The 18133-nt window shown below is 41.2% G+C and overlaps 1 protein-coding gene across 3 annotated transcripts in view; it reads left to right on the top strand.

The window, feature by feature from the left end:
* The window catches only part of CHEK2 (checkpoint kinase 2), a 230996-nt gene that overhangs the window by 23538 nt on the left and 189325 nt on the right, over positions 1-18133 (top strand). Inside the window, exons 2-6 of one of the 3 annotated variants that reach the window (XM_069214672.1) lie at positions 2242-2360; positions 5893-5967; positions 7903-8138; positions 12300-12424; positions 17586-17733. In XM_069214672.1, the coding sequence (XP_069070773.1) occupies positions 7907-8138; positions 12300-12424; positions 17586-17733 (505 nt within the window). In that variant the 5' untranslated portion in view covers positions 2242-2360; positions 5893-5967; positions 7903-7906. The remainder of the gene's footprint in view (positions 1-2241; positions 2361-5892; positions 5968-7902; positions 8139-12299; positions 12425-17585; positions 17734-18133) is intronic. The other 2 variants (XM_069214673.1, XM_069214674.1) reach the window with 2 other exon arrangements.

The following is an 18133-nucleotide window of genomic DNA, read 5'->3' on the forward strand; positions in this document are numbered from 1 at the left end:
TCTCTCGTTTTGGGATTGATCAGGTAGGGCTTGGATAAAAGTCACAGTTCGGGATCTAAATCCCGTGAGCAGCGGTTCCTTTTTCAGCAAAGACCAGTGAAGAATATCAAAGGCTTTCTCAAAGTCCATGGATCATGAGAGTGAATGTACCCCTGATCCTATGCAGTTGTGCACCTATGGATGCAGTGTCGGGTGCTGCGTTGAGGAATAAATCCTCACTGGTCTGGGTGGGCCAGTGAAGCTATCACCTTCAAGAGCCTGTTGCCCAAGACTTTGGAATAGGACTTTATTTCTGCTTTTGAATAAAATTGAATGGTAAGAGGCATACTGGTCAGAGGGACCCCTATTGTAGGTAAGTCCAGTTGCAGGCGGAAACAGTCCTTTTCTTTGGCTTCTTGGTACAAGAGCAGTAGGCAAGACAAGAGGATTGACTTAAATGTATGATAATATGATAATATTTAAGGGGGCACCCATCTCCTCCCTGTTTATTTTTATTTTTTATTTTTATTTTTTTACCTTCATATCATTGATGACTACATCAATCTGTCATCACTATCTAGTGGAATCGGAGATGTCTGTATAAGAACGAATAATGCTTTTGTCCTGCATACGGGGATTGATAATAGGAGGCAAAGGCAGTTGCAATCCCCATTTCTGTTCTCACCTGTTTACCTTCAGGGTCCACTATGGTTGGAGTCACCCAGGAAGCAACATCTCTAGTCGCCAGCCAATAGAACAGCTTCCCAGGTTAGTCTCCCTACTCCTAGATCCTCCTGTTAGAGGCGATCCAGTACGGCCGAACCTCCTAATGGCAGAGAGAGCTCAGGAAAGCCTTATTGGTGTCTGACATAGGATCTTCTCTACATGCATAATGAAGTACTCTTGTTCGAGTTCACGGACTCTCCCTTCGAGTGCAGCCACCTGTTGCTTTCTCTCTTTTAAAATCTTTTTAAGGAATGTTTTTCTTGTGCTTCCTGTGCCATGCATGGCGGCCTTCCCTTTCGCCCATAGCGTGCCTAGGAAGTCCACCACGCCCACATTAAGTTCAAAGTATGTTTTGTTGCATTCAAAATTAAATTGTGAGCACTGAGCATCTACTGGGCACTAGGTATTCCTATGCCCTATTGGGTGACAGTCCAACCTTTGGGTCCCTCTTTTAATTAAGATTGGGGAGTGGTCTTATATCTCATGCAGTGGGATATTTGCTGCAATTATGCGTAGCATACCCGTAATAGGAGGACAACGTAGTCTGTGCTAGACCTGATTTTGTGTGCAGCTGATATGAGTGTATTTCTTATTGTGTGAATGCCATATTTGCCATACTCAACACAACCTGAGGTAGTGTTGTTGCCGTGGTCCCAGTCAAATCTAGTGTGGGGGTCCAGTGTAGTGTTGTCACCTAGGGCCCAGTCAAATCTAGTATGGGGTCCAGGACAGCATTAAAGTCCCCACCTATAATGGTCAAGCCTTGGGCTATTCACAGGATAACTCTTCTAAGATCTTCAACAATAGGTTTAGCTAATATTGTCATGACAGATCAGAGCCTCGTTAACATACGCTTGACTCTCCCTTCAATTGTTTGGGCGGCTTTCAAAATCCTATTCTGAGAAAGATGCTGAAGATGCACGCATCAGAATTTAAGAGCAGTACTATTAAGTAAATCAGGAATTTAAGCAAGCTCCTAACAGAAAATGCAACCAACCCTGGCAAAAATGTTCCATCCATCCCCACACTGCAGGCGCACATGGCTGATTAGGGGGTTTGGGGCTTAGTTTGAAAATGACAGCCCATCCTCATTTAAAATCTGCCTGCAGTCGATGGGGAAAATGCCAGAGTGGCAGAATCATCTTTTCAGTCCTGAACTTAAGATCCAACCCAGATTGTTTAAAAGAATATGCTAGTCGCTGTTAAAATTTTTGAAGAGGTGAGTGACATTTGGGGGATGTTTAAGCCCTATGAGGTCTGCCCATTGCAGTATCTGCCTTTTTTTTTTTTTTAAGCCACTTGAGCCTGTTTATAATGAAAGGAAGACTGGATGCATTACACCTTGTGTTTCAGAAAGATAGGTTTTCTTGCGGTGGGTCTGTGTATCAAGTCTGTATAGTTTTTGTGCTGATTTTTATTCACTTCCTTTAGAAGCAAGTACACGTAGAGCATTCATTGTTGTGATAAAGTGTGAAGGTTGTCTGATTATATTTGTTTAGAATAACACATTTTGTCTTTTTTTTGTGTTATGCTTAGATAACCATTGTGCTGTCAGGACTCTGATATGATCAACGATTTTGTCTGTCAGCCATTGCCATCTTATCCTCTGTCTGATTCATGGGTCCTCGGTGACCCTGGAGCATTTCTATCATCAGGTACTTTCTATTCTATAGCATGTCTATTTATTTGATTAAGCTATAGTGGCGGAGTACTTATTTTATACGTTGTGTGTGTGTGTGTGTGTGTGTGTGTGTGTGTGTGTGTGTGTGTGTGTGTGTGTGTGTGTGTGTGTGTGTGTGTGTGTGTGTGTGTGTGTGTGTGTGTGTTTACGCACATATAGCAAAACAAAGCCCGTTCAGGGGTAGAGTGACACACAAATTATGCACAAAAGAATAGATAACTCTGGGTAGTTTCCAAATTTAGGTGGAGAGCGGCTCCAGTAAGTAGCACCCTGCAACACCAGCGACACTATATTTTCTCACCTCAGGGGTGTGGAATTTATTAAAATATCTACTTGTCCAGGGGACAGGTTGCTTCTCAAATCTACTTGTCCCTTTGGTGCCATGTAGTGTGGCGACAAATTATGGCAGCAATTAATAGCCTCTCTGATTATGCCAGGGCTACTACCATAGTAGGGCTTGAATACTTGGAGTTTCAATCCCTACTGTAGAAATGTCCTTATTTTGCCACCTTTCTGCAGATCTGCATACTGGGGCTGGAGGAAGCAGTAAGCAATAGTTCCAGGGCTGGAATGCCTTTGAGTCTGCAAACCTACTAACCTGCATGTTTTAAAGATTTTTACCAGCTTCTCTCTAATATTTTCCCATAATAAGAAAGGTTGGACATTTACTCCTGACAATGGCAGAATTAGAACTTCTTCCAGGGTTGGGAAGAAAGTGGCTGGAGGGAAAATGAACTTGCAAATGCTCAATAGATTTTCACATGAGCAAATCTACACATCGTATTTACCCACGCTAAAATACAGTTCACAAATATTTTATAGGGGTACGACATATACCATGGGTGCACTTTTGTGACTTTCTTTAAGAATTTGGGGCCACAAGTAGGTAGGTTCAGATTTGTGACCTGCAAATTGTGAGTCGCAAATCCGAATGTAGGATGGTGTCCTTGACACCATCTGTGATTCGCAAGGGCTTCGCAAATGCCCACATCATGAATAATCATGAGGTGGGTCGCAATTTGCGACCCCCTCACGAATGGTGGCCTGCTGGAGACAGCAGACCACCATGTCTGTGACTGCTTTTCAATAAAGCAGTTTTTTTTTGTAATGCAGCCCGTTTTCCTTAAAGGAAAACGAGATGCATAACAAAAACGAAAAATGAAACGTTTTCGTTTCATTTTTTCAGAGCAGGCAGTGGTCCACAGGACACTGCTTGCTCTGAATTTTTTTTTACAGTGACATTCACAATGGGAAAGGGGTCCCATGGGGATCCCTTCCCTTTTGCGAAAGTGTTAGCACCCATTTGAAATGGGTGCAAACTGCGATTGGTTTGCGCCCGCGTTCGCGGTCACAAAACAATCCTACATTGCACTGCGAGTTGCAATTAGGAAGGGAACACCTCTTACTAATTGCGAGTCGCAAACCCGTTTTGTGATTCGGTAACCAGGTTACTGAATCGCAAAACTGGGTTTGTGCATCGCAATGTGCTTTTTGCACGTCGCAAACAGCGAAAGTCGCTGTTTGCGACATGCAAAAAGCTACCTACATGTGGGTCTTGGTCCCTAATTAGGTCTGGTGTTAACAAAGACATTTTGTTTTTATTAAACTTCTATTTCTCTCTCTTTTGGCTGGCTTTACTGTGAGTGATCGCATTCTGCTCTTCCACAAGGAGCATATTGCCACACAAAGTAGTTTTGTTCAGTGTCAGTAACTACAGTGGCAATCAGTGACGTAACAAAACTGGAGGGTGCCCCTTTGCAAAGAACATGGAGGAGCACCCTCTCCAGACTCACTCAGGGCAGGTGCTGTGCTGACGGGGCCCCCTGGAGGGCGGCTGCGGGGCCTTTGTTATGCCGCTGGTGGCAACGTGTGCTTTAAGAGTTCAAAAACTTTTTGGGGGGGTTTTGCCAATGTTTGTTACAATGTTGAGGGCCTAAGTAGCTGCCACAACAATAAAGTGTTACAAAAGCCATGTCAAAACAAGACACTCGTTGATAAAACTAAAAGACTAATAAAAATGTCAGATCAGTTGGCTTTGTCAGTGTTTGTTTATTTTCATGCTTCCCATAATAGTGTTGTTTGTTTATTTTCATGCTTCCCATAATAGTGTTGAAAATGGTTACACTGATTTTCCATTAGAAATATTTTTGGGAAATACTAGCATGCATCAACACATTTTACTAAATGACACTTCATTTGCATATAATCAGAGAGCATTCTGGGAGCATTATACTTAGCCTAAACTTTTCAAACATGTGTACACACGTTTTATTTTTTTGTACTGGAACCAACGTCAGTAGTGAAGTGTGACCTTAAAACATTTATTTACAGCACGCACCCTAATAATGAAGGCTTTCAAATAATGAACCATAAATACAAGTTCGAACAGCATTATCCTTTGGAAACACATTATCTCAACTGCAGAGAGTTCAACTCTCTGTAAACAGGCAGCCAAAGGGTTTGTGCTGCAGGGGGTTGGGCCTACTTGTCCCAAGGACAAAGTAAACATAAAAACTTGTTGCCCTTGACCCCAAACAAGATGTCCCGGGCGTCGGGCGATAGAAATTCCACATCCCTGCACCTCAAATGTCTGTTTATCTAGCAACGTTTTTAATCATAGGATCAGCACAGTGCTATCCATGCCTAGCTAGATAGGGACAAAGTCTTTTGCGATTTGTACAGCAAAATCTTTAAGCATTTTTTTTTCTATCTCGGGCCTGTTGGGGCGGTTAGTTTGGTCCCTGACTGAATGACCACATTTGAAGCAGTTCTTAAAACGTACCTGAGCTGTTATCACAATTTTTTGATTGGCTTTTGCTCCTTCAGTCCTTCTGATTTTCTCTAGTAACCTGATCCATGAAGTGTTACCCACAATGGCAGTAGCAATACAGATTGTCTTGTAATGATTTTGCTCTCAGCATATTTTTTCATCTCAAAACATTTCAGCTATTTGATACTCCGAGGATAAGGTTGAATTTATATCCTTAATTCTTTCATTTAATATCCTTAATTCTTTCATTTAATATCCTTGACCGTGTTTTGCATACAACATTCTAGTGATATTGAAGTGCACTGTGTTCCATTATCGTGTGTATGTCATCTACATCAAAGGTGGTAAATCGTGGCCATTCTCAGATTCCTAAGTTGGTGAAATGTGCAACCTGTGCATTGTAAAGAATTTGCTCTTTCATGCACCTCATTGTACAGTAGTATGGAGTAAGAAACAAAAAAACTCTTCCCGCTGCTTTTGGAATTTCTTTACCCTTACTCTTCTGTGGTAACTGAGGCAAAATACTCTTTTCATTTTGAAAAGGTGTTGGCGGTATTTGCTTTAACAATCAATTAATTATGCAGTACTGGTTATGTTTTATATTGCTGTTTATGTTGTTGGCTGTTTTCCCATTGCTTGTTTTTCAGTTGTTGGAATTCCGGGAATTTATATTGCTTACATCAGCAAGATTTGCTTTTAGCAGTGGCCTAAACTACTTGTACTTAAATATTTCTAGAACGGTTGAGGATCCCAACAGTGGGAATTAACCAAGTTGAATGCTGTTTCTTGGATAGATTCATTAAATAGCTCCGTGAGTATATGCAATATTTTTTTTTACTTTCAACACATTAGGCTTTGTTAAACACATTTGGCTTTAAAATATTAAAATGTTGTCTTGGACTTAATAGAGGCAAACTTTCCTGGTTTTACTCGTGTTCTCATGCATGTCATTAAATCACTTGCAGGTTTGGTCAGTAATGTAAGAGAAAACTTTTTATTGGTGGAATGCATGAATTAATCTCAGCTGCTAGATATTACCGTTCATCTCCCTCCAGTCCCATGATTTTTTTTCTCATTGTATCACTGTTGATAGCGTCCACTAATAAGCAAACTAGCCTTGGCAGCGTTCTGAAACACCAGCAATCCCAGATCGGTTTTGATCATTTTAGGGCATTGTGTGTGAGGTGTGGCTTCAGACCTGTAGCACGAGTGATTAATTGGATGCTTGAATCAATCCCACCCACTGATAACTGATCAGTCTATTTTAATTTGATAATTGTGGAACTACAGGCTGCTTTGTAAATCAACCTTGGTTGTAGCTACAGAATAGCGTGAATGGCTAGCCCATGCCCCCTCTGAGTGTGCAGTCAAGGAACCCTAGAGATGTTTCACCTTGCAGTTTGACACAGATAAATATTCCATCTTTCCCAAAACGAAAGTAATACATAGGTATTGCCTACAGTGGCTCACCTACTATCTCAGTGACCACTATTAGTAAGTAAAAAACAAAGATTCAAGTTCCTCACGTGTACAACCTCGTTACAGGGTTCCACAAGGTTCTGTCCTTGCATCCTTGCATTTTAAAGCACACCAGGTCCCATTTGGAACCCCTTTAGTGGATTTTGCTATCCCTCTCATACAACATGCTGACAATAGTTGCCCTAATGCTTACATTCTTTATTTGGTTTCTTTAGAATCCGCATACGTCCTCTGAACTCATTGCCTATCCTTCAGTGTGGTGTGCGTAAATGTATCCAAATACATTTTCCATAATATATGTAATTCTATGTTCAATTCTGCCTTTTGCGCAAAGAATAACTACTATTAAAGATCTATGGTTTCAGAAGAAAAAAACTTTTTTGAAGCTTTTGCTTGTTCTTTGCAGATTGTTTAACTATGCCTTCCTTCTTACCCAACCCCACAACCTATGTGGCTCACACTGTGTTTCTCTTCTGAAGCTCTCTACATTGACTTTCCTTTTATAAATGGGTACCTGAATGCCTTCAGTGAATGTACACCTGCCATATGATAATCAGCATTTAACTATTATCTTTGCTGTGTGGGTAATGATCGTGTGTGTATTGCAATCACTTTTCTAATCTTTGGCACAAAAGGGTTTTGACAATCTGACAATGGCAGCGTGTTGTGCGAATGGTGAGGGTTACACCACTGCAGCTAACTTGCGTTTTACGGGGTCTTGCACCATAAGGTTCATTTCTATATGTGCAATCTGATCCTTCACTGTGCTCACTTGGGTGAATCTCCTGTACTTTTGGAAATGCCTTGTTCGGAATGTCACGTCCCTCCAGAGACCATTGCATCTAGCAAATATCACAAATTAGATTTTAGAAAAAGGTTTGCTTAATGACAGACAGAGTGAGTTGAAGCAAAACGTTGGGGCCTGTTGGCACGTTTCTATAGTCCCCTTTGGTGCTATTTGTTATTATGCCTTGGAGCAGTAATGCAAAGTAATTATTGAATAATGTTGCTGACAGAGCCCATTTAGTACAGCGTTTCCTTGCCTTTGGTTACACTACAGGCTGTACTGCATTGCATATAGCTCGCTAATTGTTATGAGGTTGGTAACTGTAGATTAATTAATCAACGGAACCACTTCTAAAAACAGCTAAAATCTCTGGATGAAAGTCTGGACTAAAAATGAGGAAACAATGTTTGCCTATTTAAAATGTGTTTTCTTTTGGTAACCCTGTGCAGTGTGAAATGATGTCTTTCATTTTGGTACTAGTTTGATGATGTCGTTGGAGACGGGTGAGTCGCAGCAGTCGCAGAGTGGCTCTAGTTCTTCCAGTGGACCCCGCTCTTCTAGCCAGTCTTCGTCCTCTGGTTCTGGGACGCTCAGTTCTTTGGATACCGTTGCTGCTCATGATCTCGCCTCAATTCCCGAAGATCCGGAAACTGAGGAACTTGTTCCTCAACCTTGGGGTCGCCTCTGGGCGCTTTCAAAAGGTTTTGTGAACTACGGTGAGAAATTCTCTTTTCTGTGAATGTTTGAGCAACGAAATCCTGAATATTTGTTTGACTGTAAACCTCAAGGATTTATGATATGTGTTGCATGCAACTACTAAAAGCGCCGTCTGGTCCACCTTGATGAAGTGTGCCTCCCAACTTCAGTCTGTGAAGCGCACGTCATTAAAGAACGCTGATGTGTTTCAGAGACCTTTATTTGAAACTACTGGGAAAAATGTATTGGGGGGGGGTGGACAGGCAACTATTTTTTTCAGAAGGAATGTCAAGCAGGTGTACGCAACTGTTTACACTTCTTTTTATGTTAACATCTATTAGTTGACCACATGCATGACCTAAAGCATTGGAGTATACAACATTGTAATTAGATTCAATCGACAGTGAGCACCTTGTCTCTGCATGCACCTCCCCATTGCACATCAGCAGTAAAATAAAATAATGTTAGCTTCCTCGTAAGTTCCAGATGGCAGGGGCATCCCTGATAAAAGGCTGCACGATAATTTTGTGAGGATGAAATGATTGACTACTGGGGTTTATGTAGATCCTCTTGCCTCCCTAAAGAAATCCTAAGCTTACTGAGACAATATTGAGGGATGTGCGGATGAAGGGATTTGTAGCCAAGACATACAGCTTTTACCATGGTCATATCTTCAACCAACGCTAATGAAGTTCTTGAAGGAAGAAGGGCATTTGAATAATTATGTGGGTCCCAAACCCAAGTCTAGTGACTGCTTATAAAATTGCCTTTGGTGGAGCAGGAGAGATTTTGGTTAACCCCACAAAGACTGAGTTCACACTCTCACACCTGTACAGGACCAGAAAATGGGCCACTGCCTTCAAGAAGAAGGCTGGGGTGTAACTTTTTGATCTCTTGAGAGGCCAATGTGGAAATTAGCTCGTTGGTGATGTTTGATGGGAGACTTCATTTTCAGCCTTGAGTCAGAAATGAAGCAAAAGATTTGGCTAGCGGCACAATCCTAGAGATAACGCCATCTGTAGGAAGGGACCGACACCTGGACGCCATCAGCAAAGGGCATACCTGGAAAGTAAGGAGCACCAAGTCAGTCTTGAGGAAAGGGTTTTGAGATTCTTCTACTTCAATCTAAAGCAAATTGAACCCATCCTACAAGTTCTCTCCCTAAAACACTGTATTATTTGGGGTGGCCTTTTGATTAAGTCTTGGTGGAATATTTGCAAGATGCTTTATGCATGGCTCCTAGCCTATCTAAATGAGCAACTTGAGTGCCCAGAATGCATGGGTTAGTGTTGTTCAGGCCTTAACAAGCAAAACCATGTTACTGTAGCACAACTAACTCCATTGGGTTACACTGACTGCTTTAAGTTTGGTACAAAAACAATGTTTGCCTGACTTTTAAATATAACAGTGGCCTGCCTGCAGTCTATTTCTACTCTGATTTGACCCATATCACTGCCAGTGTAATCTGAAGCAAAGACAAAGCCTGGATTACAGTGCCTAAATAGTGTATATATCTTGCTGGGGCAGCCAATCCTTTTGGGCTCTCACACCGATGACAGGAAATGCGTTGCCAAGGAAGTGAGGCTGCCAGCCACTGTTTGGCTTCAGGTGAATCTGAAAGAAGGCTAGTCTGCTGGGATATGCACGTTTATAAAATCAGCACCAAGAAACACTTAACTTGACAGCTTTGACACCACATTGTTCACTGAATGAGAAGTCACTTGAATTTACCGTGGACATCAACCTCACCCTCAAGGAACACATTGCCAAAAACAGACTGCTTAGTACCAGCTCTTTTAAAGAAAGCAAATCCGTTCCTTCCAAGAAAGGAACTTCAGAACTGCTGTTCAGCACCTTGTTCTCTTGCATCTGGAAGCTGATAACGCCCTGCTTCAGGTCACATCCAGACACTGGCACCACTGACACATCTTGGAACCCCCTGAAAGTAGCACCACTGACACGACTGGCACCCCTGCGATGCAGCCGCACATCTTATCTGTCGCCAGAAGAAATGACATCTCATCACCCCATCCTGAAGGAACTAGATGGAACTCGATTGGCTCCTCTACTCAGCCTATTTCATCATCAGAACCATTTGCATCATTTTCCAAACCATCACGACCAGTACTCCTATTTATCGAGCAGACAAACTCACTGGCTCTGTTGTTCTGGACACACCTACAACTAGGGCTCTGTCAGACTGAAGAATAAGAAGTATAAAAAAGAACAAAACAATACAGCATACTTTTTCCATTATTCACCCAGGATCGGTTACATCCTGCCGTATCCAAAGAACCACCCCAGTACTGCTCCAATTCAGAGAAAAAGTTGAAAACGCACCTCCTTTATAGAACAGTACATCACATTATTTTACACTTCACAGGCCGACTACCTCTTATCTCTCATCGACTTTGCTTGTCTTTGACACTGTACAGTGCTGTGCTACCTTTGGCTAGTTTACGCCTTAGAAATACAAAATACTTGCATGCCCAGTCCAGGTAGTGTTTGCTGAAGAAAAGCAATCAATCGGTAAGCTGTCAAGTCCTGAATAGTGGTAAGAACACAACACGCACATATTCTTCTCACGGAAATTCCTGCAAGTACTGCTGCCTGTTCCTATATATCAATGGCGTCAAGAGACATTTACAGAGGCTCTATGTTTCGGTTTGATCAAGGTAGGAAATTGAATGGAACCCTGACAAAAAACACCGTAATGGAGACGAGAGTACGAGGAAGGTCTACTCTTGGCAATTTTTGAGATTGGTGTCTCAGTAGAGCCTCGAACTTGCTTAGCACCACACCCCTGTTTATCTTTCTAGTTCCCAGTCTCTTCAAGTCTCTTCAAGCAAGACTTGTGATCAACTATATTGAAAAAATAATGTGCAAAATAGTTCTTTTGCAGATGTAACAAGCTGAATTATCGTGGTAATGGCACATTATTCTTTATCTATCTCCTAGATTTAGTCAGTTATGTCAGGCTTTAGGGATTGGCTTTTTACAAAAATGCAAGGCTTGGTTATTTCGAGAAGAAAGTTTTGGCATTCTGAAAGGTTGCAGATCCGAGCCACTCCAGTCAGTCCCCTTTTTACCCACCACTATCCCTCCAATAGAACCCATCTACAGCCAAACCTTCGGTTACCTCCCCAGTAACAGTTTTCAGAGAAGATGCTGAAGAAAATATGAACGAGGCTTTTCTAAATTCAGAGACCTTCAAAAGTATCCCATGATTGAAAGGGAGTGCAATCCTGATGCTCAGCGATGCCAATTCTCTCTAAAAGTAATTTGTGTGAGCAGTGTACCTGGCGGTGAGGACTGAACCTCTTTTAAAGATGACTTTGTGGTTAAATGCCACCTCAGCTCATAGGTTTGAAGTTGCATATGCTCTGTTGCACAGCATAATGGTAGTCACTTTTTTTTTTTTTTTACCTTAATAGCACAATGTGCTTTGTTGAGTAATATATTTGCTGTTTATTTCAGGATTTCCTTTTTTAAAGGAAATGAATACTAAGAAAAAGTACACTGCTTGAGAAAGAACCATAGCCCCCGTTGTCCATTAGACACCAAATAAGAAACAGGCTTTCATACATCACGCCCCAAATCCCACTCAAATACGATAGCTTTGCAGTAATACCTCCCTCAGCTGCCTTTTACATTAAGGGGCTGTCATCGTGAAATGCATGTTTTTTTTAGCTGCACTCACCAGCCTGATAAGCGGTGTTAAGCTATTCAGGAAAGTGGGCTAGTGAATCTGGGCCTACACATAACAGCCTTTCAGTACACCACAGTGGCCAAATGGTAAAATGGCTGCTCTTTAGAAATCCTTTAAATACATTTTAATCCAATTTGCCTAATTGGTCATTTGACTTTGAAACGCGGATTTTCTGGATTTAGAGCCATTTTTCTTCCACTGCCTTGGCATATTTGTACACATTGAACACATACATATACACATAGCACCTCATCCATGCTGCCACACATAATACCCCATTAAGTAACCCATTCCCAGAACTTTTATTTTTTTGTTATATAAAATCCTAGACATTGCTATACACCCAGTAGACCGTGTTAGTTTTTGTAGGATTGCTTCAGTATTGAGAGCAATGCATGAACAACACTAACCAGTCGCTTGAGCCTACAGTGTGGTGCTCATGTAAATTCTTACCTGATATTTCTTGTTGCAGACTTTGTGAACAACGACTATTTGTTTGGAAGAGACAGAAACTGTGACTACTGTTTTGATAAGCCAGTGATCAACCAGACCGAGAAGTACAAAACTTACAGCAAGAAGCACTTTAGAATTTTTAGGGTAGGTGATATTTGTACATTTCTTTACAGTTCAGACAGCAGCATGTGCAATCAGATCAGCAATTAGCTTAATGTTGTATACGTTTAGCAAGGTTGGTGAATGACAGGGGAGTGCGAAATACAATGTGCTAATAAGACAAAATGTCTTATTTGAATGCATTTACACAGCTTAATGTGTGCAAATAAGTGAAATCAAAGATGGCGCCCTCTTAACCATTGCATTTCCTGAGTATCAAGGCACCCTCTTTATTTTTGCTTTGCAAATCCTCTTTCTTGAGCTATGCTACAGATATTGCATGTTGTAGGTTGCCAGGGTTTTAGATTTTACACACATAAAACCATATACACTCAGCAGGCATAGTTCTCTGAGGAAACCATAACTCGTGGCCTAGGGTAACTATAACTCGCGCCCCGCCATGCACATTTTTCTCATCAATAACTTTAGTGCAAATGTTGCAATTATATTATCAACGATGTTATGACTGATGTAATATGTGGGGTAATTAGCAGTGCATGGTGAGGACGCAAGTTATAGTTAATTTAAGGCACCAGTTATAGTTTCTTGAGATAACTATAACTGTTGACTTTCTGTGGTTTTATGTGTGTAAAATCTGATCCTAACTATAACCTTGATGTAACATTTGGTGTTTTTTTGTGAATTTCTAAGGTTTTTTTTAACATCTGTTTCGTAACTATAATTTCCCTGTAACCTTTGTTGTGTTTATTTTTTTTTCTCTGTTACTGTGTATTTCTAGTAAAAAAAAAAAAAATGTAATATTTGATTACCATACATTAATCCACCAGATTTGGCCCCAGCGTGTGTATGTGAGTGGGGTTGAATGGGGGGGGGGGGGTGTGAGTGTTTTTTTGGCTTTGTGAGTGGTTTTTTGGCTTTGTGAGTGGTTTTGTTGGTCTGTGACTTGGTGTTGGAGTGGTTGTGTGGGTATGTAAGTGGGTGTGTGGGTCTGAGGGTGGTTTGTGGGTCTGTAAGTGGTGTGTCAGTGACTATGGGCATGTAAGTAGGTGTGTAAGTGACTCGTCTGAGTGTGTGTGTGGTTCTCCGAGTGGATTTATGAGTTACTGCATGGGTGCGTGAGTGAGTGGGTCTGTGAGTGAGTGTATGTTTTTAAAAAAAATTGGGATCTTGATCCACATGGAATCACTTTTTGGGGGGGGGGGGGGAAGCGGCAATGAGCGCCACGGTGGTTCCTCGGATCCTTTCGCACTCCCAAAACAAAATTTGGGGGGCAATTTCTGGCCTTGAGCGGTCCCTCACAGACTCCTCCATCATTCCCACAGCACCAAAGTTATTACCAAAACAAAAAAATGTTTTTTTTTTAGGGGTAGTAGGTCCTAACTATAACTACCAGCTGGCAATATATTGCAGGTTTTTGTAGCATAGACACTGCACAGGGGCATTGAAGCACTTTAAATAAGCAGCATATTACATTACAAAAGGTCAGATTAATTTTATTTCAAGCATGGCTCATTAAGGCCTTCATTACAACCCTAGCGGTCTATAGACCAACAGGGCTGTGGTGGTGGTCGGACTGCCGCCGATGTGGCGTTCCGGCAGCCACATTATGACAGTGGCGTTACTGTCACAGTTGGACCACCGCCACTTTTCAACAGCCTGGCAGTGCTGACGGTCCCAATCTGTCAAGGCAGTGCTGTAAGCAGCACTGCCTGGGGATTACAACCACCCTCTCCACCGGCATTTACATGGCAGTTGCCCCTCCATGTAAAGGCTGGCAGAGATGGGCTTCGCATGGGCAGTGCAGGCTCCCCATGGCCAGCCCCGTCGCGCTCTTCACTGTCGGCTTTGGAGCAAAGCAGACCGTGAAAAGCGCGATGGGTGCTGATGCACTCGACTCACTGCAACATTACCACCAGCTCAATTAGGAGCTGGCGGCAATGTTGTGGGCTGGGAAACTCTTAATAGGGGCCGCGGGAAGGAGAGCACACTTGACCTTGGAAATTCGGCAGACGGTCTTTTCCATCCGCCTAAGTCGTAATGGGGGGCTAAGTTTTTTTTTCTTCCCAGTTCCAGCCCTAGAACTCTAGTATGGTCCCCCAGATCCAACATAGGCAGCTGTGGTCGTTTAGCTCATCGATATTTCTCAATTTAGGTTTGAAAGTCCTACACAAGTGGAATGTTGTGAAAGATTACGTATAGTGAGTGTTTCAAGTTTTATTATTATCAGTATGTCTAGTTAATAAAAAAACATTGCACTTATACAAAGTATAACAGTAAAATCAGACCATTAGTCTTAGAAAACAATAAAACCATAGCAAATAAATCCATGGAATTAAGCCCCGTTCAAAACGGGTGGCGTAGGTGCTGGGGTGTTCTAGTGTTAGTGTCCTGGCTAAGGGCTTATTCCAGAGTCTTGTTGGCCCTGAGAACATTGACCAGGACGCGCTCCACGCCCTCCAGATATCTATGTGCTGACCCACAGTGATCTCAGGAGCCTGCGGTGCTCCTCCAGGGTGGTGGGGCACAGGCAGAGCACGTGGGGCACCGTTTCGGGTGTTAGCCCACACAGCCAGCAAAAACTGTCCTTTGCTGGATGTCGCCATGGCCTCTCGTGTGTTCCTACTGGGACCCCAAGGCCGGTAGAGCAGGAACTTCCTCTTGGTGCTGTAGGTTAAAGTTTCACCCAGATAGGACTGTGGAGGTAAGGTCTTGTAGCTGCACAGTTCATTTACATGTATTTAAATTGTGTTGTGTGTTTAAAATGATATCTAACAGCTTTTCCATTCACACTTTATGTTCCCCAGCAAGTTTGTCACATAGTTCATTTTAAAAAATCCTCTCGCTTGGCAATCAAAGAAAAGTAAACATCCCATGTTAAAAGAATAGGCAGAAGTTTGTCAGAAGACGTAGCCCGACATTTGACCTCTGTTTTTGCAGCACAGCAATTGAGATGATAAATACAAACTGTATCTGCAGCTTAGTTTATTACTGTTTGATGGCTCACCAAAAATCATAAGGCAACACAAAGTTTGAGAAACTGTTCTAGGCCATCATTGCTCCTGGATTTTGCAGGGTGAGATATTTTACCCATACATGACCCATAGATATTATCTTTAATATTATTTTTCTTGATGACATGTGGCATCTGACCTTAATAAGTAAACTTACAAGGGGATGCGCATAGGTCGATGAACCCTTTGACTCGCAATTAAGATGATTCCACCATAACTCCAGTGCATGCAGATCAATAATCAGTACACTATCAATAATCATCAATAACATTAATGATCAATAGTCAGTAATTGTCACGCACCATGACCTTTCAGCCATGAATAACCACACCTTTCAGTAAAAGTTGGAATATTTACTGCCCTATATTAACAATGCTAAAGTCATGTAAATTAATTTCTAAATCAGATGATACGCAAACAGAAACAACACTGGCTGTCCAAAGTGACGGAAGAACGTAATCTAATCAAAGTTTAAACTATTACATATTCTAAGGTTACAGTGCAAATTAATAACAAGAAAAATTTTGCAACAAGACCACATATAAAAGTAAGTTAAGCAGAGAAATTTGTCAAGCATCATTCCTTATTAGTAGATTTTCATTAGTGAGGATTCTTAACACCAGATTCGCATCAGCATGTAGGGCTTCATGCAAAACTATTTAGTAACACAAATTTGGAAAAACATCTAACTATGGCTCTCGCAAAACAGTGCGGTTGGTACCTAGAAAGAAAAAGCAAATATGCATAACGGATACCTTGGTACAATTAATACCTCTCCTCAATTTGATCGGCAAGACAAGATAGTCTTCATCATCAGGACATCAGTCGATCAGCAAGGCATCAGGATTCAGCATCAAAGTTCAGAAAACGCAAATTCTTTAAGCAACTTGAAAGAATAGAGGTAAACCCTCAAGAAGAATAAAAGGAAAGGTGTCGGGCAAAAGTGCAATGGCTCGAATGCTAAAATGCTGGTTTCTTCTCAGTGCAGTCCCGTAAGTTAAATTCACTAAAACAAATTCCCTAATCCCTATTGGACAAGGGATCGCATGTTCACACTTTGTCCAATAAAACTAAAACTCCAGATCTATTAATTCTACCATTATTCCGTTCACATGCCGCTGATTGTTTTTTCCTGCGATGTCCTCATCATCCGGCTCGTCAGATAACAATATTGTTACCGCTTCCACTCCAGTCAGTGTCTCCATTGTTCTCCTCCTGAGAAAGTCATTCTTACACACATTACACACATATTTGTTACATTTAGTAAGAACAGCATCTCCTAGGTCGGTTCTCACGCGAAAACGTTCTCAGCTACAAGCACATTTACACAGTACAATGGAAAATCACAGTTTAACTCTCTAGGACAGCCATTTATTAAACATTAAGAAATACGGCTTGAAAAGAGGCCAGGCAACTAGGCCAAGACCTTCGCTAAATTAAGGCCTACAATTAATAAAGCTAATACATAATGCATAATCTTTTAATATGACATATTATTACATTAGTCAAACATATGCTCCACATTTTACAGCATTAGACTATTAATAAGTACACTTGGTAAACATTGGCTGCCACTCATCGTTATCCCATTTTCAAATGCGTGCATTATTTTTCTACGTTGTTATATTTTTGTACACAAATTCACTACTCAATACATGAATGCTCATTAATAATTTTTATTAAAACACCTGCGCTCCTGGATTTTGCATGATGAGATATTTTCCCCATACATGACCCATAGATATTATCTTTAATATTATTTTTCTTGATGGCATGTTTGGTGGCAATGCAGATCATTTCCATTACTGTATGCATGATGTTTCGATTATTTCTGTCAGGAAGCTGTCCAGGAGGAGCATCAGTGTTTTCTAGAAAACCCTTTTGTTCATACCTAGGCACTACATTAAACTAGGTTAGTGGACTTCAGCAGCTTCTAAGTGGTATCTCATTGCTTTTGCCTAACGAGGGTGGATGGAAGACATGCTCCTTACTCTGAGCGGTTTGTGCTTTGTTTTTTAGTGTTATTTGTAATCCATAACAAAAGAAAACTACAAAATCAAATTAGGCACAATTTTGAAATGTTGTCAAATAATCTAATTTAGATAACTTTATTCGCCTTGATACTTAATTATTTCATAATACCGAACCTGGTTTGCTTGTTTTTTTCCTTTTAGGAACTAGGGCCAAGAAATACATATGTTACATACATAGAAGATCAAAGCGGCAATGGCACCTTTGTGAATAAAGAACTGGTCGGAAAGGGAAACAAACTACCTCTGAGCAATAACGCTGAAATCGCACTTTCCTTGAATTATAATAAAGGTTGTATTAAACATGCAAAATCTACATATTGAAAATGTGATCTCTGTTTGTCATATGTTGGATCTAGATAGATATATTTTCCACCACCTGTTTGTCCTGGCATGTCTTCTTCCCACTTAGATGTATTTTCTCGCTTGCATTTTCAGCCTTTTAGTATGGCCTTGTGCCAATTTACTGACTCTTTCCACTGTATGGTGATTTGACTTACAACTTATAACAATAGATGAGGCTTGCATTGTCTTTGACGATGCAGGGGTGTAAAGGAACACACGTTCAATTTAGCATAGAAAGAATAGGGGGAGAGGGGAACGTTTCTGGGATTGTATTGTTCATGTTGTTTCTATGAATTAAGGAAGCAGTCAACCTCCAGGTCTTCAACAACAGCTGTATGCACCTTTCT

The sequence above is a fragment of the Pleurodeles waltl genome, chromosome 11 (assembly GCF_031143425.1).
Source record: "Pleurodeles waltl isolate 20211129_DDA chromosome 11, aPleWal1.hap1.20221129, whole genome shotgun sequence".
NCBI classification, from domain to species: Eukaryota; Metazoa; Chordata; class Amphibia; order Caudata; family Salamandridae; genus Pleurodeles; species Pleurodeles waltl.